The sequence below is a fragment of the Aethalodelphis obliquidens genome, unplaced genomic scaffold (assembly GCF_003676395.1).
Source record: "Aethalodelphis obliquidens isolate GAN/ISIS:26980383/991018 unplaced genomic scaffold, ASM367639v1 scaffold2, whole genome shotgun sequence".
Taxonomy (NCBI): domain Eukaryota; kingdom Metazoa; phylum Chordata; class Mammalia; order Artiodactyla; family Delphinidae; genus Aethalodelphis; species Aethalodelphis obliquidens.
In genome coordinates, this window is record NW_020837946.1 from 55,088,951 (window position 1) to 55,111,088 (window position 22,138).

General features: G+C 41.1%; 1 protein-coding gene and 1 long non-coding RNA gene across 7 annotated transcripts in view; one reads left to right on the forward strand and one right to left on the reverse strand.

Moving 5' to 3' along the window:
- PDE11A (phosphodiesterase 11A) overlaps nt 1-22,138 on the forward strand; it is a 419,722-nt gene that overhangs the window by 360,190 nt on the left and 37,394 nt on the right. For both annotated transcript variants that reach the window (XM_027127261.1, XM_027127271.1), the window contains 2 exons: nt 11,250-11,327; nt 17,091-17,154. In XM_027127261.1, the coding sequence (XP_026983062.1) occupies nt 11,250-11,327; nt 17,091-17,154 (142 nt within the window). The remainder of the gene's footprint in view (nt 1-11,249; nt 11,328-17,090; nt 17,155-22,138) is intronic.
- Nucleotides 1-22,138, reverse strand: part of LOC113631140 (uncharacterized) — a 51,977-nt gene that overhangs the window by 27,382 nt on the left and 2,457 nt on the right. For all 5 annotated transcript variants that reach the window (XR_003437197.1, XR_003437199.1, XR_003437201.1 and 2 more), the window contains exon 2: nt 3,277-3,376. This is a non-coding gene — a long non-coding RNA (uncharacterized LOC113631140). The remainder of the gene's footprint in view (nt 1-3,276; nt 3,377-22,138) is intronic.

The window sequence follows — 22,138 nt, forward strand, 5'->3', positions numbered from 1 at the left end:
CGTTTGTGGAAAATGGAAGGCCAGCTGATGAATGTAACTGATCTGGCAGAGTGGAGTGGAAAGTGGGAGGACAACTCTGAGAAGCAAGCCAGTTTGTCTTGCAGAGCCTTGCTTGGGGCTTAGAGACAAAAAGTACCAGTGAAAAGTGAATGCGACGCTCACAGCTTAAGACAAGGAAATTACTAAAAAGTCAGTTTTTCAGAACACTCAGAGCTCACTAAGTCCTCCACCAGCCTAACCAGATAACTCCCTTTCCTCTATCCCTGGAGAAGGGCAGAGGTTTATTCTCTGGAGAAATGAAAGAAAGCACTCTGGACTGAGAAAAGTTTAAGGTGGGAATGAGACACAGAGCTCAGAAGAAGGGATGAAAAGTTTAAGGTGGGAATGAGACACAGAGCTCAGAAGAAGGGATGAAATCAGAAGAAGGGATGAACAGGTCTCTGGATTGAAACCCCAAGCCCACAGCCCAGTCACCCAGAGGCCAGAATCTGTAAGCCACACATCCAGGTTTCTCAGATTCAGCAAATGGAAGTACAGGAAGTGCAGTTAAATTTGAATTTCAGATAAACAATGAATAATTTTTAGTATAAATGTGTCGTATGCAGTGTGTGTGTGGGACACACACATACAACTCCTGCTTAGCCTTTTAATGCCGTACTCTTAACATGCAGATAGCAAGGATCACAAAACATTTTATGAAAGTCTCGCATGTGAAATGCAGAGACCAAAACAAACAGAAAATAAATGGAATTCAGAGAAAACAGGGAGAGGAAGAAAACAAAAACCAAAAACTGTTGTTAATATCCTTAGCTAAAATATTGCCCCCATGAAATAAGAACAGAATGCTTTAAAAAATAATAGGAGCAAACTGTAGAAGAAGAAAGAGCTCTTGCAAATTAAAAACATGATGGCCAAAATAAAAATCAAATGAAAGCATTGAGAAATACAGTCAAAGGACAACAAGGCAGCAATATGAAAAACACTGCTTTATTTCATTATATGCTTTTTAGTACTGTTTGACTTGTTAACTGTTGTATGTATTACTTTTATAAATATAAATTTAATTAATTTTTAAAATATATTTTAAAAGTAAAAAATCCTAGCTCTGCCACTACATAGCTGTGTGTCATCAAATTATTTACCTCTCTGAGCCTCTCTTCTTCATGTGTAAAATGGAGATAATAGTACCTATGTTATCTGTCTTATGAAAGTCTTATATCTTATAAATGTCTTGTATGTCTTATAAATGGTGGCATCTACAACCTCATTTGCTTTATAGGCTATTTATTTTGCATGTTTTGTGGCCCTCATTTTGACTTAACTGTCATGCTGTTCCATCTTTTTCTGAATTGATGCTCCTGAATTGGTTATTTATGGAAGCCTGTATCCCTTTAATATTCTTATTTCCTGTGTCTGACACTTGCAGGGTTTTGTGTTATTTTTCTCAAAGTAGGCATTTTCCCAAACCAAGTTTCCAAGTAAGTTCTAAGGGAGAAAAAAATGTCAACAGTAGGAGTGCATTCATTAAGCCCTGTTAGGGATGTGACGAATCACTGAGTGACCGCTGGGATGCAGTCAAGGAAGTTGGCTGCAACTCGTTTTCTCATTACTCTGCTCTTATCTTAATGCTGCAGCCCCGGCTAATGTTTGCTGACTCCAGAAAAGCTGGCTTGTTCTCTTTTTGTCAGCCTTATTGTTTCTTTGAGTTTCTGAATAGCTGCTCATTCTCTAATCTAGACCTTCAGGAGGCTGATTCACTTGCCTGTCTAAAGTTGCATTAAAGTACTGCCATATTTTTAGGCAAAACAATTCCTAGGGTTAATGAGGGGGAAAGCAGCTACTACAAACTGTCTCCCAGTTGCTTTTATTTCACAGAGATACAGTTGTGGAATTGGAAGGGATGTTAGAAATGATGTAATCCAATTCATCTCCTTTATTTTGTAGATCAGGTACTAAGCTTGAAAAGGTTAAATAGTGTAGTTTTGGTCACATAACTAATTAGTGGCTAAGCTGGAACCCACACTTCCTGTTTCAAGGCTTTTCCACAAATACTGTATTCCTTCTCTAATGGAAGAATTAAGAAGTAGTTGTCATTTAAGTTGGGGATGCATTACATGGAAACATTGACCTTCCCAGATGTACATGAATTGGTTTATTATGAAAAGAAGGATGAGTTCCCATCCTCTCTCCCAAAGCAGAGCCAGAGACAGGGGTTTGCATGCACATAGTCTAGTTTTGGAGGTAACATCAGGAGTAGGAGTGGGGGACTGGGACAGTGAAATGGGGAAGAAGGGAAGCTCTTGTAAAGACACATTCCCTTGTTGGTCACCACTGTGGTCAGTCGGGCTTGATACCACAGGGACTGTCTGAAAAGTCTTGTATAAGCTGCACCTCAGAATTACCCACCAGCCTCCAGCCTCTATCAGTGAGGCTGTTCCATGGGAGTTAAAACTTCCATGCACTTCCAGGACGTGCATGCCCAAGGGCTGGGGATTCCTACAGCCATTCCCCATCCCATGCATGGGCGCAGGGAAGTGCCAGGGAGGAAAGTAAGCAAGGCACAGGGCAGCCGAGGCAGGAGCCATGGTGCTGGTTGGAGCAGCAACGGCTGAAGAAAGGTGGACAATGGGGCAGCCTTGTACCCTTTCTAGAAGTTTGGATCATCCTTGGTTCTTCTGCCCTGACTACTTAAATCAAAAGCCTTGACACAGTTGAGGTCAACCAAAAAGGAAGCTCACTGCTTTCCTCCCCTAAGAAGGGGAAAGTCACTCTAGAAGGGGTCAAAGCAGGCAGGGAGAAAGATCCAGTCCTTTTGCAGAGAGGTTATGACTCATTCCTGGAGGCAGGATTTCCTGCCATGAGCCAAAAGGGAAAAATGTAAAATTCCTGGAAATATGGAATTCCTTTAAAAACAACCACAAAACCTTGTAAATTTAATTTCTAATGGCTTTGGGTATGCTCAGGATTCTATACTACAAATGATGGGTGAAAGCAGAATTCACAAGTTTAAAAAACAGAAAATCAAACAAAACCTCAGTGTGAATTTCTAGGCTTCACAACCTAAGTCTGGGGGTTAAGTCTTTAGTCTGATTTTCCAACTCATTGAAAGCATTTTCCAGTTACTGCTGAGTGATTTTCTGAAATTGATTTCTGTGCCTATTTCTGAGTCCCCGCAGTGAATATGGCTTTGATAATTAAATAGTAATTTCAGCATCTCAAGCAGGAATAGATATACCCTATTGGTAACAGCCATGTAACTTTGAGAGAGTCACTCACTTAATCTCTCTTTGCCCTGGTTTCCTTGTCAGCAACATGGGAACAGGTACATCACCCATACCGAGCTCCTAGAGTCCTTGTGGTGGCCAAAGGAGATTACCTATATGAAAGATAATTAAAATTTAGATTAAATAATTTAAATTTGATAACACCGATCATTTAAAGTACCTTATAAAGAAAAGAATCATTCAGCCAGAAAAATTAATAAAATTTGGACCATAAAAGATGGCACTTGTTGGGGCAGACAGAGAGAGAGATCCAAAATTACAAGTGTTAAAACTTCAAAGAGATGTCGTAGTTGCCTTAGACTGTCTGCATGAAGTCAACAAAGATGACCTTGCATCTTCCACAATTAGTAATAAAAACAACACCTAAAATTTCCTGAGTGCTCACTTGGGAGCTTTATATATACATTATTCCATTTAATACTTAAAGCAGTTCTGTCAGAGCAGGTACTATTATTGACCCCATCATACACATGAGGAAACTGAGGTTTGGAGAGATTCAGTAAATTGCTCACCATGTTAAATGGTAAAGCTGAGATGGAACCAAGTATTTAGACTCCAAAATGCTTGTAACTATTCTGTCATTCTCTCTGCAGTTAGTTTAAGAGAACCAAAGGGGAAACTGAGGCCACTCCTGGAAATACTTGGGCACCAAGGGCAGCAGTAATGCCAGTTCCAGACCCACTAGATATCAAGCCGGTGGCAACTGAACAAACTGCTGATGCCACCAGCAGGCTGTGGGTAGGGTGGAGGCTCCAGGTGAGAGTTGCTCAGGAGCCTCACCTGTGGGGCTGAGACTGCAAGTAGAGGCTCCTTGTTTGTTGTTGAGCTATCCTGGGACATCAGAAGTTGGCAGTTCTTTAGCTTTAATACAGTCGTGGAAGCTGTTGCTCTCAGGTAGCAGTAACTGTTTAGCATTCATCCCCAACAGGCTGTGACCACAGAATACTATATCCGTCATTTACCAGGTGCCTGCTCCATGCCCAGCACTGTTCTAGGCATTACAGTATCTCCCTGTATCACCACTAGAATGGGAGCTCCATGAACGCAGACATCTTCCTCTTTAGCTCACTCTTGGAGCCCCCAAACCTGACATACTGCCTGACATAATAAATTCTCAAAATATTAACTCTTTGATATTGAATTCTCATATCAGCCTGCAAGGTAGATATTGTTATCCCCATATTCTAGATAAGGATACCTGGGCTTAGAGAGGGCACATACTTTACCCAAAGTCATCAAGTTGTCTGTGACATGTCTCCATGCCACATTGCCTCAGATCACTATTTAAACCGAGAATTATCCAAGAATTCAGATTTTATAAACCCATTTGGGTGCTTAATGCTTTTCTGGTTGGCTTTCTAAATTCATCAGACTAATCTTCAAATTGAAAATTTTTCACTTCCCTTTGTGCTCTGCAAGCATTCATCAGCCATTATGGAAAATGCCCAGTCTAATGGTTTCTTTGTCTTTGTCTTTCCAAAGGGATGCAATAAGTAGCATTTCTCAAAAGCATCTGATGATGACAACAAAATGTACTAAATTGTCTTAGATTGTTAGGAGTTATGGTTTGACTATCCTTCTAAAAATTAAACTAATATCCAAAATAATTTATTTTATAAAATACAATAGGAACTCAACAAATGTTTCTACTGCTATGCAGACAGGAATATTCATACAAATGTTTATTAAGAGTCCACTATGTTCAGAGTTTTCAACCTCTATAGTAGCCTACACTCAACTAGCCCCATATTGGAAAGGAAGAGGATAAATTAATGCATAGTAAGGTGTGATGACTTACAGGGCTTAACCCATTGTTCTTTCCCAAACATTCTTATATTTTAACAGAGCTGATGAATTAACCCACGGAAATTACTCTAATGGTAAAACAACAGACACAGTGACAGGTTAATGGAAGAAATATTTTGGTACTTTTCTATGCACATCAAAGCATTTTATATCTATTTATCCTCATATCCCCATCCACGTGATATTGCAACTGAATAAAACATGAGAAATTTATCCACTAGCACTTACTGATGCCCTCTTTATGCCAGGCACTGTGCTAGTTGCTGGGGATCACAGGCAGAGAAGACATAATTCTTCCCTTCAGGGACTGAGAACCCAGTGTAAAAGTGAGAAAAACAGTAATACCACATCGTGGGGAGTGCTACGGGCCAAGTAAATGCAGGGGCAACTAGGGCATGCTCTATCCAGCCACCCCTCGGACCACTTCTTGTCCTGGAGATTATGGATCAACTGAACTAACAGTTAGGGCCTTGTATTGTCTAATTTTCTGTCATTTTCAATATTGAGAGTCGTTCTGGTCTTTCCATTTCCTGCATTTGCCAATTTTATTCGTGCTGTCACCAACAGCACAGCACCTAACAGGTAATTTCATTCAGGTTCTTAGCTGGTCATGTGTTATCAGTGCTAGTCTAACACAGGGAGACAATTCACTTTCAAAATAAAATATATGACTTTTTTGCCTTTAGTCATAATTACTGGAATTAACATCTGCCTACTAATTTATTATTCCTCTCTGATGCTTTTATGCCCAAAGTCCAGAAGTGTCTCCAGAATCTGCATTTAGCAATCAGTCGCAGATGTATGGTCTGCCTGTTGAATGAGCTGCAAGAACACTGAAAGAACAAAATTCCCCTCCCCTATACCCATTCCACCCCGTCCCCTATACTCTCCTTCCACACGTCTGACAATTCTGGAGTTGAAACTGCAGGAGAGTCACAATGATGATTTTCCACCTCAGCAGTAAAACCTTCCTAACATTCATAGAATTTTAGTAGATTCAGAACAGTTAGATAAATAGATAAAGATTATGTGTCCATATATACATGTATAGTTATATAAATTTACAAAAAATGTTCCTGATTAAAATATACACAGGATTGGTGATTTCTCAATTTACAAATAAAAGGTGCCTTGTAGATGAACTACAAACCAGAAAAATTTTCAATGTAGTGATGGGTGACTGGTAACCAATCTTTAAAATTATTTTTGAAGGTAATTTTAGCAGTGCTGTTCAAATGGTGCTTTTTTAAAGATTGCTATTTTTCGGAGTGAAACGTATGTCAGGAGAGCAGAATAAAAGCCTAATAAAAACATATATGATTATAAATGAGATTTTCCAGTAAGTTGCTTTCCACTAGCTGAGGTGTTTGCCGTTGTCCTTGAAAACCAAGGTTCCCAATGATCTGCTTGAAAAGTTAATGATATATTTCCTCATGACAAGAAGTCTGGATACAGGGAGTGTTATATAATTTTGTGGATTTTCAAATGTTCGTTTTAGCAGCCCCATGTTTTTAAAAGCACTCCTATTTCTAACAGTTTCACATATGCTGATTTTGACTCTATGATCTATATACACATACACATACAGATGTTAAAAAGAGCATCTGTGTGGGCCAATTTCTCAAAAGCACAGTGAATTTCACAATTATCTCTAAGGAGGAGGTCAGAAATACACCACCTAGAGCTGCAGACTACCAATCTGGTCTGGGCCATCTGCAGCTCTTTGGAGCATCTCATTGTTGACGGAAAGACCTCTGTCTGGTGCCCACCGTGGTACTCAGTACTGGGTACTTCCTTAGTACAGCAGCCTGTGATGCCATTATACCTATGTCCAGATTTTCACAGCATGCAAGCCTATTTTGCCCCCGTTCATGCAACACACAGTTTATAAAGATTATCTCAGAGGGCCAGAACTGGGAAGCTCGGGACCCGGAATCTACCTAGATCTGCCCATAACTACCCTGGGACCCTGGGCAAATCACTTCACCTTCCTTCACCTTGAGTTTCCTCACCTATAAGTGAGAGAATTACAGCAGATTTTTTTTCAAAGGTTCCGTATACCCCTAACAATCTGTATTTATAATGAAAACTCAAATTAAACATAGAAATCATTCTATGACCCAGCAATTTTACATATATATAAGTGTGTGTGTGTGATTTATGTACACAAACACACATAGAGACAGACAGACAGAGAGGCAAAGAGGGATCCAAACCTTGGGACGCCAGAATAAATAGAACCTATCAAGAAATAGCCACACATTGGGCTTCCCTGGTGGCACAGTGGTTGGGAGTCCGCCTGCCGATGCAGGGGACACGGGTTCGTGCCCCGGTCCGGGAAGATCCCCTATGCCGCGGAGCGGCTGGGCCCGTGAGCCATGGCCGCTGAGCCTGCGCATCCGGAGCCTGTGCTCCGCAACGGGAGAGGCCACAACAGTGAGAGGCCCGCGTACCGCAAAAAAAAAAAAAAGAAAAGAAAAGAAATAGCCACACTTTTGTCAGTGGAGAAAAATAAAATTAGTATGCCACATTTTTCTGTTCTCTATGAAAAGATTCCTTCTGCCCCTCCTCTACCTACCACCCCCTAGGGATAGTGGATATTCCCTTTTGTCCTGATGCAGTAGACCCTGGCTTTGTTATAATGTTATGTGATGCCTATGACTGATTTTGGGTTCAGTTGATTTAAGACTTACACACCAGCAGCTCTAGGTGTTAAAATTTTCATAATCATGGAGATTTATTCTTCTGGTGCTATTTGGTTGGCATGTCATATATTTGCAATTAAAACAAACAAACTTCTATATTGAGTTAGACGCCTAGGTAATATGCTTCCACTTTACATCAAAAATGTTATGTCTCATATATTGAACATACTCTCAGCAGGTATTCCAATAGTTATGGAGGAAGGGTCCGGCATTGGTTGGGAACGGTGTTCTTACATTTCCCCCAACTTGTTATGTTGTCCACCTGGATCAAGTTAGAATCTAGTCTTCAAGACAGGGCTTTTCTTGGATAGGTTTTAGGTTGTTTTCTTATCTCAATCTCTCCAAATGACAGCTGTGAAGAGTGTAGAACAATTGGAATCTAGGTGGAACCAGTGTCTAAAGAGTTTTTTCTTTAATGAATAGTTTTCTGAGATCATCTTCTTCATTCATTCACCAACTCAACAAATATTTATTGAGCTCCTGGTACATGTCAGGCACTGTTGTAGGCACTGGGGATTCAGGGGTGAACAAAAATGGGCCAGGCTATTGTCCTCATAGAGCTTGCCTTCTAATGATTTCTTAGAATAACTCATAGGATTGAAAAGACATCCAGGTGCTTATGATGACAGAGATGATGACTGACAAGCTCTTTCAGAAGGCCTTCCATGATCTTCCATGACTCTCCTATCTAAGCCAAGTGCCTTCCTCTGTGCTCCCAGGACACCCTGAGCACATCTTAGTTGCTTGGGGCAGCCATTATTCCAACAGCTTGTGTTCGTATCCCAGCTCTGCCACTCACCACCTGGGGCCAGTTCACTCAACCCTTCTGAGCTTAATAACAGTAGCTAATCCTTACTGAGCACCTACTGTGTGCCAGGCACTCTGCTAAGTGTGTGACATAAATCATCTCATTGAATCCTTCCACCAACCCTAACAAGATAGATCCTATTGCTGTTACTCTTCTCTGACAAGAAAACTGAAGCCCAGCAAAGTTCAATAACCTACCCAAGGTCAGTCATGTGGTTAATAAGTGACAGAACCCAGGAAGTCCGCCTGGAACATAATAAGGGCCCAACAAATATTAGCCTCCTCAGAGTGAGGAGTAGCGGCAGGCAACTGAGGTGGGTCACGAAGAGTGCAGCGTCAGATCCTGTCTTTATTTAAAATTTTGATGTTTTGTTCATCATGGGGTTTTTTGTATTTATGCTGATTTTTAAAAACATTGCATTAAGATATTATTTGTCTTGATTACTGAGTTTGGGGCACCCACTTGAATTTTGTACCCAAGGCGAGTCTCTCTCTAACCTCACTCTAGTCCCAGTATCATTAGTATTATCATTAGCATCACCTTTGAAGGGGGATTACCTGTATTTGTTGATCACCCCTGGTAAACTCAGAGATGTTTACAAATTGTCTTGTGTCCATAAAGCCTAGTAAAGAGTTGGCACACAGTAGGTGTTCAATAAATATCTGTTGCACCAAACTTTCTGCTCCACAATTATTCAAAAGAAGAAGAATTTCCATTCAGGCAGAAAAAAGAAGTAGATGACCTCTTCAATCTCCATAAAGTCCAATTAGTCCAGTGTGTATCACTGTTGGCAGTAATACCGTTAATATTATTTACACATCAACCATGGCTATCAGGTATTGAGTATCTACCAGTACCAAACACTTGATGCACCTCATTGCAAATATTCACCGCAGAGCTGGAAACTGAGGCTCAGCAATGTGGAACCACTTGCCCAGGACCATACAGCTAGTGAGTGACAGTCAGCATCAAGCCCAGGTCTGTGTGAGTCCAGACGTGGGCTCTTTCCATTCCGCCATCTCTTTCTACTGCAGATCACAGTCAGTGGTGGTGATGTGAAAAAGGCATGACCATGGTCAAAAAGAAGGGAGTGGGCAAGTGAAAAAGGTGGTAAAGGTGCAGTGATGTTGTTGGGGAGATTATTCCATCCGTGGTGTGACCTTGACCTGTACCCACTTGAAGAAGCAAATCCAGGCCCTGCCTTTGTGTCTCAAATAAGGAAATGAGTCACCTGTTTGTCTTCCTGACCTGCCCCCTTTCAGGTGAATTGAGTTATCCATCTGATCAGGTGGCAAGAAGTCCATACTGTTGGCCAGCTGGTGATGGGGACTCCAGACAAGAAACAGAGAAGCCAATAGCACTCAGCATCTTGTCCTTTGTCCCCCCAGATTACAATGGGTCAGCATAAGTGTTTAAGATCCTACTCTGATTTCCACCATAAATGACATGGTACTATTTTCTAAAGTGTATTCCTTAAAACATCACTGCTATGGGATTCTGTGGTTAAGTCAGGGTGAGTAGGCTTTTCTCAGTATTTTGCTGAGCCTTCAAAAGGCTATTGTGGTGGTGAGTCTCTAGAGAGGTATATCACAGGCAGCATTTCTCATACCCACTCGGCCAGAGCACTCCTTTTCATGCAGCACCTCCTAAGATTGGCATTTTGTGGGATGCACTTCGGGAAACAGCGTGCCAGAATCCTTTAAATGGTCTCTCATTAGGAAGTGCCAGGAGAGTGAAACCTTGGGAAATGATTCTTAAAGAATAAAAATGGTGATGTCTTTTTTTTTCCTTTCTCACTATAAATATGAAAATCATATAACTAGACTAAAGGAAGATTTTGAAAATAGAAATGTCACCCTATATTCACAATTTGAGAAGATTCCCTTCTTGTCTTTTCCATATCTATACATCTCCAAATGTGTTTCCACATGCGTGTGTATCCAGCACTTAAAATGTGTAGACACATGCTAAATGCGTTGCATGTCGTCTCATTTAATCCTCACAATAACTCTGAGTCAGCAAATAGGACCCCCAAGTTAGAGCTTAGGAAATTGAGGCTCAGAGGGTTTAAGTGACTTTCCAAAGTTGCAGAGCAAGGAAGTGACTGAACCATTATTTAAACAGAGTTATTTCTGACTCCATAGCCTATGTGTTTAAGCACTGAAATGGTGAAATAGTTATCTTCTAACCTCTACAAAAGTATTTGTCCTGAATTTACTACCAGGGAGTTTATCGTATCTTGGATCATCATACAGGTCAGTTCTAAGTTGAATGATAAAAGAGCATTCTGGAACTCTTCCCGCTTTTTATGTGTCCTTGCCTCCCTTCTCTGACTTTCAGTAAGAGTCACAGGGCTTCACATCAAGTAATCCCAAATGCAGGACCACACTGTTTTCTGTTTTGTGGCTCGATAATCTCCTCCGTTGTAAATACATTCAGAAATGATTGTGGCTTTTTCTTGAAGCCTCAACATTTTTTTTTAAAGTGATTTATTTTGATAGCACTTTAGCCTCATGATTTCAAATATTAAGTTACTTGGTTGAGGTGGTCTTATATTTTCCCATAAATGTGTTTATGTCACCGCACAGACTGAGAAATTTCATTCCAGGGTTTGTTTTTTTTCTTTTTTCATTTGATTTCATGCAGGAGGAGAACTGAATTCTTCGAACTTGTCAGTAAAGGAGAATATGATTGGAACATCAAAAACCATCGTGATATATTTCGGTAAGAAACAGCTCTTGTTTATGTGTTTCTTCATTATTTGACGATTTAGCCATGCTTTTCTGACAGTGCTAAAAGCACACAAGTAGTTTTTAAAGTAACAAAGCTTACATTCAAAACGTTCAGAAATTAGTTGAATAATTAGAGAATGTGTCTTTTCGTTTTCTATTTTATTTTGCCTCCTCTGCATAAATTTGCCTTCAAAATTAGAAAATGATGTTTGAATTGGTCCCGTTTCAGCAGGCATGCAAATTGCAGGAGGGGGGGATTTTTGAACCTCCGGAAACAATTACACAGAACAAAGGAAAGTGAGAGTTAGTTTGGGGTTTTTTTTAGAGACAATAGACATTGTAGATAGAAAGCCAATCAAAAGATTTTGGTGCTGGAAATAAGGAATCTGTTCTAGACTTTTCACAGGACTTCTTCCCAGTTGTTTAGAAAAGACAGCAGCAAACCATCATTTTTATGTGGCACATTTTAACCACCTGATTGCAGCCAGTCCAGCTGGTTAGGCACTATTCCTCTTTCTCTCATACCCTGTCCTTCCACTGTCCCCATCTCACCCATCCCCAGACTTTCTGGTGAATTAGTCCTGTTCCAGATTTATTAAGCATTTCTGGGAAAGCTTGTGAGCTTTCTGGGCTTCTGGGCGCAGTGTGTCTGCTCCACAGCCAGGCGACCACTGGCATCACCCCCAGTGAGATCCCTACCCCAGCCCTGGCCCGCATGCACGTGCAAGACCTCCGCCTCCATCTGAGAACACAGAGCCCTGCCTGCCGCTTCCCTCTTCTCACTCTCTCACCAGAGGGCGCTCTACTTCTCCCCTCTCTGCATTACTATTTCTCTGTGTTAGCCTTTTTTTGAGGAATTAAAGACAACTGTGCTTGTCTTACAAATCAAGATCTGTTATCTTTACAGACCTTTTCTGCATCCTTTCCGGTGGGGTGGCAGGGGCGGGGGGCTGGTGATGGGTGAGGGTGGGAAGGACCCTTCCTGTCTTCAACACTAGCATCTCTGCTCGTGTCCTATTCCAGTCCCTCCACCTCCCTGCCCCACCCCGACCCCTGACCTTGCTGTGTCAATTATACTTCTTTGGCTTGCATTTTCAAAAGCTGACTTCTTTTTCCCCCCAGCATGACCTCTCTAAGCCTAAGAAATATGCTTCCATCTCCTCAGTAAAAAAAAATTCCTAAAATCTGCCTCCTTCTTCAAGTCCAATCGTAATTTTCTTCTCTCTCTCAATTCCACACTTCACTCACACTCCTTCTAACCTCTTACAAGGCAATTTATTTCTTTTTAAATCATTTTTAATCCCACAAGTAATGACAGGAATATATTTTTCTGAAACAAAGTAAAATTACAGATAACCCCCCAGTTCTTTGAGCATCATTCCCAATTCCCATACTGTGCATAGCTTTGCTCTGTTAGCAATTCCTTGTTTCTTTTCAGACTATTGTCAGAGCATTTCCATACATGTGTACCCATGGGAAACATACTATTTAGTGTAGATTTGTTTGTTCATTTTAACATAAATTATATATTTACATGTCAGTCTGGACCCACTTGTTCACTCAGCTGTATGCCTTGGAATTCTTTCCATGTCCATACCAGTATCATCTTTGATTGTTGCATAGTATTCCAAAGTATGAAGTTACCACAGAGTATTTAGTATTTAGAGTGAATTCCTCCACTGAGGAATTTAGTTGCTGAAATGTAATTTCTGTGCGTTTTGAAAGTCACCGGTCACCTCCTAAGGATCAGATCCTACAGCCTTTGTTCTCTTCAGCTTCCTCCATCTCTTCGCAGCCCTAACTGTGTTGGCCTTTCCTTTCTTAAAACTTTTCCCTGCCTTGGCTTCCGCAAAGCCCATGCTCTTCTGTATATTCACTTTCTTCTGACTTTTTCTTCTCCTATTTGTGCTTCTCTAGTCCTTCCTCCTCCCCACTGCCCCCTAAGTGTAATCGTCCCTCAAGGAATTCTTCTCTTTTTCCTCAGCATCCTCACAAATGGTCCCACCGGGTTTCTTGGGTCTGGCCTCCCTCCTAAGCACAACTCGTAAAATGCCAGCACTCGTTCCATGTCTCCACCTGAGTGTTTTCCCACAGACGTTTTCAAATTCTTCGGCAGGGAACCCCATATGTAAGAAAATCTTATTTAGAAGCACAGTACATAAAACAGAGGTGAGATGCTTCAGGAACTCTCCTCTTCCCCCAGCTCTGCCCTCCCCCCCCCACCCCGCAATTTCACAGCTGGACTCTGACCATGTGCACGTTGCGGGCAGCTGGCGGGGCTCAGGGGGAGCACTGTCTTAGAGAATTTTGAAATAGTAATAAAACCAACTAAAAGTTGGTCTGCTTTTTATCATCACCATGTGCCTGCAATCTAAACAATGTCAACAATGAGACGCTCCTCCCAGAGAAAAATCTTTTGTTGGAATAAATTCTAAACAACGGCTGAGATTACTGTTGAGTATCAAAATAATTGCTATGAACGCTTCAAATTAGCACAGTATTACTTATCCTTTCATTGTGCATCTATCATACATGTAAGTTAATTCCAAGAACGTCCAGTTATTCCGTCAGCCCCTGGCACAGGTGGACTCCGGACACATTTTCAAGAGTAAGTTGCTAACGGTTCGGAACTTTCTGCACTCACTCCAGATGCAGTTTGTGTCTCCAACCTCTGAGAACATCACCTTTCTGCTTTTAAACCATATATTCAGAATAAACAATGATAGCTCGGTGATTTTAAAGATAAAGAAACAGAACTTGAGTTACTTCTATTCTGTCATTTTATGTTGACCATTTGGGGTCTGTATTTGTGTTCAAAATTTAAAACAGTGAAACAGAATGCAGACTGCGAGGTGTAATCTTTTTGTATGGTAAGCATAAAATTCAGTTCATACGTGTAATCTTTTACTGAATTTGGATATATCTTTTAAATTACAGTGTATTCCTTTTGAGTTGTTAATGCTTTTAAAAAGTAGAGAAAAACAAGAAAATAGTAATAATCACAAGATAGTTATCCAAATAATTTTGGCTCCTAGAGGAGGAGAGGCATGATAACAAGGAGCTGCTGCGAGTCTCAGATACACTAGGAACACACCGTCCCCTTCCCGCCCCACAGAGGACATTCCTGACCGTTCATTCCTGCAGTCACACTAAGCAGATTGTACCACCTAGCTCTAAAATGCACTAGAGTTGTGCAGACCTCAGGACTCAAACAGTTGCTATAAACTCCCTCCCTGCTCTCATATTTTAGAGAAGGCCTTTCAAGTACAGAGGCTTGATCTAAAAAATAAGGTAAAACTGCCCATTCGCCTCCTTCTGTTCATCCTTCCTGTGCAAGCTCCCAACCCTATCCTTGACTTTCTTTCCCCTCTCCCCTCCTTTGTTTTATGACCTTATCAATTTATGCTTTCCTACTGTCTCTCTGCTTCCATTCTCTACTTCTTTAAACTATTTCCACATCTACTACCTAAAGTTCTCTCCTTGAAGCTCTGGCCAGGTTCCTCCTGTGTCCCCAACCTTCATTGACTCCCCACACCAATTGGATAAAGGTTTCAGACACTCCACCGTCCTCCCTCCCAGTCTTTTTCAGTCTTCCTTCTCTATACAGACTTTCTGCTCCACTGCAGAGTATTCATTGAAAGTAGAGGCTCTTCTGTCAGACTATATGGATCCTAATCCTAGCTTTGATAGCTCCTAGCAGTGTAACCTCAGGCAAGGTACCCGAACTCTCTGATCCAGGAATGCAAAGCACTATTTGCTTTGTAAAATGGAGATAATAATAGTATCCCTACCTCATATAGAGACTATGTAAATCACCCTCTAATGCCTCTTCAATAAATGGTAGCTATTAGAATTCTCATCATCAGAGCACCTAGCAGATACTCAATAAATTTGTTGATTGACTGATTAATGTTGATATGAATTTGAGAAGTAAGTTTCAAATTATCAAGCAGATGGAACTTAAGTAATTATCCAACTATGGTACAAGTAGGCAGCTTCACAGAGATTATTTCCTGTCCGGGAGAGAGACTACAAAGTCTAATGCATTACCTACAGTCATGTCCCTCTCTGGTACCAGCAGAACCTAAAATGAGAATCACTGGAGTTTAGCAAGAGGGGCTCTGGCAGCTTTGTGATAAGCACAGAATCCTGAATCCTTTACGCACTTTGGGAAAGTTGCTTAATCTCTCCATGCTGCCATTGACCTCTCTGTAAAATAGAAATAACAGCATCTTGTGATGAGGAGTCATTTAGTTAGTAGTTAGTTAGTAGGTAGTTGGTAAAGCACTTAGTACAGAGGCAGGCACATGTAAGCACTGTAGAAGTGCTTGTCACAAAAGATGAAGCACGAAGAATAGACTGATGTGTCTCTTTGCACAGGGCTTAGCACAGGAGTGTTTGGAATTAGACGGTGCCTGATTCCTAGAGGGCTGCTCATGCTGGCGCTGCCTGGTTGTGCCTTGAATGACCTATTGTTATTTGCCGGTCTGCCTTGTTCCCTGGAGGGTTTCCTGGAGAAGTTACACAAACCCTACCACCATCCAGGCATGCCCTGCCATCTGGGAAGCAGACATGTTTCCAAGGCAGTAGAATCCAGCAGGGTATGAAATGTTAACACCTGACATCAGGGCAGCCCTCTGACCTTTGACAACACACTCCTTTCTTCCAAAAGGAGTTAGCCAAGATGTGGTTTCCCAGCTCAGATCCTTCGTTGGTTTTCATCACGCGCTGCTGGTTTTAGTAAAAGAAAGCAGATTTTGGACAAAGAGTGTGCCTGATTTTTCCCTTCTCACCACATCCAATTAGAAATACAAGAGTTATCTACAATTTGAATTGTTCCCCCTGTTTTTTATATCCAGGTTTCAATCTGGATTCTAGATTTCTAAACCAATAGAAATCTGCCCCTCAAAAATCTGATTCAGATATTTCCTGTACTTTCTTATGGGCTCAAATTAATGAAAGCTGTAGCTGAATATGTTTCTTCTTCGTAACGCTTATAAAATATGGTTGTAGCCAGGTAGTAAACTGGAGTCAAACTGTGTGGTTCTCCCCCGCAAATCTTAAATGCAGGAGACACATATACACTATTGATACTACGTATAAAATAGACAACTGATGGGACCATACTGTATAGCCCAGGGAACTCTACTTAATGCATTGTGGTGTCCTAAGTGGGAGGGGATATACGTATATGTATGGCTGATTCATTTTGCTGTGCAGTAGAAGCTAACACAACATTGTAAAGCAACTGTACTCCAATAAAAATTTTAAAAAAAGAAAGAAAGAAAATTCAGGAGCCCCTAATGGGGCATGTGGTTTGCCTTTTTGGTGTGGGTTTTCTTCTGTCCCTATCAATTAGTGATACATTGGTAAACAGGTTTATGAGCTATGTATAGAGTATTATATACTGATTCCCTTGCTGAGAGTTAAAAATAAAAAGCATCGTCCATTACAAATTATTTTAAGCAGAGCTTGCTTGGTTCAGGTATAGAGAAAGCAGTGCTTGGCTTTCCTTGATCTGCCGCAGGCAAAACAAAAGGGCCACCGAGAGTGTGTGCGAGCTTTGTCTTCCGAAGTAGTGCGGCTGCATGATGGAGGTGCTAAACATGGGTCTGTCAGCAGTGCTGCCCTTGTTGAGGAAAAGAAGATGTAAGCTGGCCGGGTCCCATTTTATTTATGTATGTATCTAGGACGGGTTTGTTTAGGAATGCAACAAAAGATTATTCAGGCTGTTTTGTTTGGTTCTGTTTTTCAGATCAATGTTAATGACAGCCTGTGACCTTGGAGCCGTGACCAAACCGTGGGAGATCTCCAGACAGGCGAGTGGTGATTAATGACAGGTCTCAGCCGAGGAGGGACTGGGGGGGGACAGTATTCCCAGAGCCCTGTCTACCAGGCACTGAAACCTGAGTCAATTTGCATCAGTATTAACGTGGTGTAAAAAATAGCAGGAGGTTTAGGGCGACGGTTTATTGCCCAGCCTTTCTTTATCGTGCTTCCACTGAGAAATAATATTTCTGACTCTGTAAGATTTTTTTTAATGCACTAAATCCAAATAACACCTTGACCATTTCTTAAGGCAGGAGTTTCATACGTAGTGTTCTTGAATAGGTAACCGTGTTTTAGTACAAGGTCCAGTTTTTTACATCTGAAGAAAAAAAAAAAAAAAAACAAGGATAAAAAGGAATTTCTATTTTCCTTTTTCTTTAAAGTCTATTTAGAGATCAGAGGGCTCTTTGGCCAAAATGTGTAGTATCTAATTTAATTTGTATCCCAAATTTAATGCCTTCACCACCTCTCTGGTTTCACTGCCCAAAAGTGTTAGTTCTAGAGCTAGAATAGTTTTTAATCCCATAACTACCCAACTAAAGGTCCTTTATTACCTTGATAGTATTTGGTTAATAGCTCTTTTGGTTTTATGAGGCACCTACTGGATGGGCTGCGGGGTCTAAAATGATAACTTGGTATCCTGAGACTTGACATTTAAGGGAAAATAAGATACATTCATATAACAATAAAAAACTAATATTTATTGACTAAATAACCAATGTTAAATGACTGCTTTATAAGTATTATATCATTTAATCCTCAAAAATCCCCTGAGGTGGGTATTGTGACTGTAGTGGGCTGAATAATGGCAACCCAAAGATATCAGGTCCTAATCCCTGGAACCTGTAAATGGTTTTTCCTTAGAAGGAAAAAGGGTCTTTGCAGATGTGATTAAGTTAAGGACCACCTTTATCATTATCATCATCATTATCTGGATTACCCAGGTAGGCCTTAAATTCAATCACAAGTGTCCTTATAAGAGAGAGGCACAGGGAGGTGGCACATTCAGAAGAGGAGAAGGTGTGTGAAGACAAGGCAGAGATTGGAGTGATGTGGCCACAGGCAGAAGGATGCTGGCAGCCACCAGAAACTGAAAGAGGCAAAGTACAGATTCTCCCCTGGAGCCCCCAGAGGGAACATGGCCCTACCAACACCTTGATTTCTGTCCAGTGAAGTGATATTGAACTCCTGGCCTCCAGAACTTTGAGAGAATACATTTCTGTTGCTTTAAGCCACCAAATTTGTGGTAATTTATGACAGCACTAGGAAACTAATACAGTGATTATTCCTATTTCACCAATGGGAAAAATGAGGCTTAGAAAGGATATGTAGCCAGGCATATAGCTGGTAAGTGGTGGAGGAGGAATTCAAATCCTAGCAGATGAGATTCCAAAGCCTTCATTCTTAGTGTTTTATGCTTTCTTACACAGGAGGCACTAATCAGCATTTTTAAATGATGCAAGTGTGTTGGCAGAATGGGCTATGTTATCACTAAGCTCAAAATCTCAGTGTTTTAAACTAACACATCACCTGGAGACATGTGCCTCTGGGCATGGCTGGCGCCTCTGTCCTCATCCTGGACTGGGGCTGAGGGAGCAGCTACTGTCTGGATCATTCCAGCAGAGGCCCGGGTGGGTCTTACACTGGAAGTTAAATGCTGTCCCCCTGCCTACAATTCATTGGCCAGAACTTGGTCACATGATCCCACCCAGCCAGGAAGTGCCCATCCTTCCATGTGCCCAGAAAGTAGAAAGCCAGAAATAGTTGGTGAAAACATACCACTGTTTGCCCTTCTAATCACCAAAAATGTGATTCACTCTCCTTCCTCCAGGCAAAATATACTCATCCCCCCACCCTCCAAGGGAGTTGACCCAAATATCCCATCAGTCGTGATATTAAGCTGGAAGTCCAGGATCTCTGGATGATATGTGCTAATCTCTACAGCAGGTCTGTAAAGATTAAACTAAAGATGAACTAAAGGCCCACACACACCCAAAATGCAGCACATAACACCCACTCCACAAAATACTCATTATGACAATCCCATTTAGAAAGGGAAGAGATGGCAATATTTGGCAGTTAGGGGTCCACAGCAATTCCAAAATCCCACTGGGCATTCTCTGGGAGGGCCTTCTACTCTGTGGTAGGCCCTGATTCTCAGGGAGATGCTGCCCAATTCAATATTTTCCATGGCCTTTAGATCCACCCTAGGAAATTATTCCTTTTCCATTATCCTCCTTGGCTAGATTCAAAGGCCAAGCAGCTTTCTCAGCCTGCTTCCCCCCTAAAGAAGTTTGAAGACCCAAGGCTTGTTTTAAGTTTTAAATAGTCAAAGGCTTGTGGGGGTTTTTGGCACATTTAGTCACCTTCTTAGGTCTTTGATTCCAGTCACTTCCATTTGCTAATAACACATCCACAGTTAGATTCTATACAACCTTCTTAGATCTACTGTATTTCTTTGCTTCCTTATATTCAGGAACAAGGAAATACAGCATGCATACATCTTTCTTCCTCTCTCAACAGTTAATTCCTAGTATTGGGGGCCTAGTATTTGGCACCAGTGAGGAAACCATGTAGTTCAATCATTTTTCTGGGCCATTTTGTCTAACTAAAAGGATGTTGTGTGTGCCACCTAATTCATTCATAGTTGCTAACTATGTGTTACTGGCCACATCTTCCATTTGATTCTTGTTGCAAGGCTGAGTCTTGATCAGCCTTTGTCATTCAAAGTGTATCTCAATTTTTATTTTCATAGTTTGGGATTAAGAAGCAGCTTCATATTCTATCCCTACAAGATCCTGAATTTGTAACTTTCTCTATTCCCTTTCATTCCTAGTTATAGACCTGCCAACCCTTTTCTGAGCTCACTTCTTACAATACCTAGCAAAACAGTCAACAGCAACCATCACATGCTATTAACTTTGTTTTCCAGTCTCTTCCCCTAAGGCTATAAATTCATTGGGTACACTGTTTGCTTTATTTCCATGAGAACTGTACAAAATATTTTGCCACTGTGTAACATGGGTCATCATCCTCATAGCTTCTAACAACCTCACTGTTTCACAAATACCTGGCCCCCAAGCCGATGCCACATATCTTAGGGTCCTTCTTTCTTTTCTTCCTTCCTTTCCCTTTCTCTCTCCCTTCCTTCCCTTCCTTTCTGTTTAATAGCGCTACCTCACTTCCATACCAATTTTTGTTAGTCAAGGCTAAGCTAGGCTTTGCTGCAGTAACAAATATAATCTCAAGTTTTAGTTGCTTAGCACAAATGAAAGTTTATGTGTTTCTCACATCACAGTTCAGTGCAGGTGGTGCAGTTTTCCTATAGACTCTCCTCCAACGAATAGCTCTCTTCCAGTGCCTTGGTTTTCGTTTTAGTATGACGTGCTTGAAGTTACATAAAGCAGGTTATGGTGAAGGATTTGTGTGGTTACATTGCTTATTTCTACACCTCTGCCCACCCTTCCCTTCCCCAGTGTGGAAAGGCCTCCCTTACAGTACAGTTTGGGAATAAACTGAAGAGAATATGTAAGTGGCTCTTCCAGGTAGTGGGGAAAAGTGTAGTATTGAGAGTGGCCCCTGTGATAGGGGTGGAAGGTAGTGGAGAGTAGGAGAAAGTTAGGGGAACTGGAGGAAAAATAAAGAAGATTAGAAAGGGGGTAGATGAGGGATGATCTGCCAGGGCCTTCAGAACCCCAGTGAAATGCATGTCACAAGGAAAGGAGCAGCAGCCCATGTGGGAGCCAGAAAGTGACCAAAGTACTTGAAAGGAAAAAAGTTTCCATATTGAGATTATAGAATGAAGAGGCCCAATGGCCACTTGTAGGTGGTCTTCTTGGTCACTGATATAAATATTATTTTATTTTTAGGATTTGAACTTCTGCCGACCAGTGCAGAAACTCATGAGGTCAGGGAAATAAAACACAAAACCATCTTTTTCCAAATGTTTCCATCAGAAATCTTGTCACGACTCTAAACTGTAGATCTCATTTGTGTTTGTATCTGAATTGAATAAGTTAGGTATTTTCAAAACCTTACTCACTTCTAATAGGATTTTAGGAAACAGTTAGACAAAAACAATGGAAACTTATTTTAAGAATAGAAATATATTTCCAATTTCCTGGATGTTGATTTTTTTTAATTCCCTTTCAAAATATGTTTTCATTGGTGTCTATTTCACTTTGCCTTCCTCACACACATGACTCTAAGCATGTGGGTTTCCGCAGTCAGCCCCCAAGGCCTGATTAGCATCTCAATTTCCTTTTTTAATAAAAAATTCAATCAGGAGCCACTTAATAGTCCTGATTGGGATTTTAAGTACAAATGAAACAGTGGTACAATTTGATCTGTGAAAGAAGCTCAGGGGAAATACCCAAGACCACTTTGGAAAGCTCAAGGAAAAGGATTTTGTTTTAATTTCTTTGCTTTCCAGGGGCTACTGACCTCTGCAGGACTCCCACCTCGGGGTGACCTCATATGCACACTTGCATTCTTTAGTGCAAAAGATCCACCTCAGAGGATTCTGAGGGAGAGTTATGGGAACTGAATAATGAGGCCAGGTCCTTGGGGGACCATTTCTTCTCAAAAGGAAGGCCAGAGACCAATGAGAGAGGCCTGGAGCGCTAAAGTGAAAGGCAGTGGCAGAGACTGGAGAGAGACAAGTGAACCAGGTCCTAGAAAGACCGAGTCAGTTCCAACTGGTTTTATGCTGTTGAATTTTTAAAATGTTTAAAATCTGAACTGGCCATTCTATTTTTTAATAAATGACTGCATACCTGCTACTCTCAGATGTGTGTGTGGGTGTTAGAGGTTGTTGTTAAGTTTTGGCAATGGTTACCATTTATGGTTGACAAATCTCCTGAGAGATATACTTTAGGTAAATTATCTTGATTCTCTGCACTTGACCAAAATTAAACCACTCTAACCTTTGCCAGACCTAAAAACCTCATCTTTACAAGAGCCTGGAATAGAGAA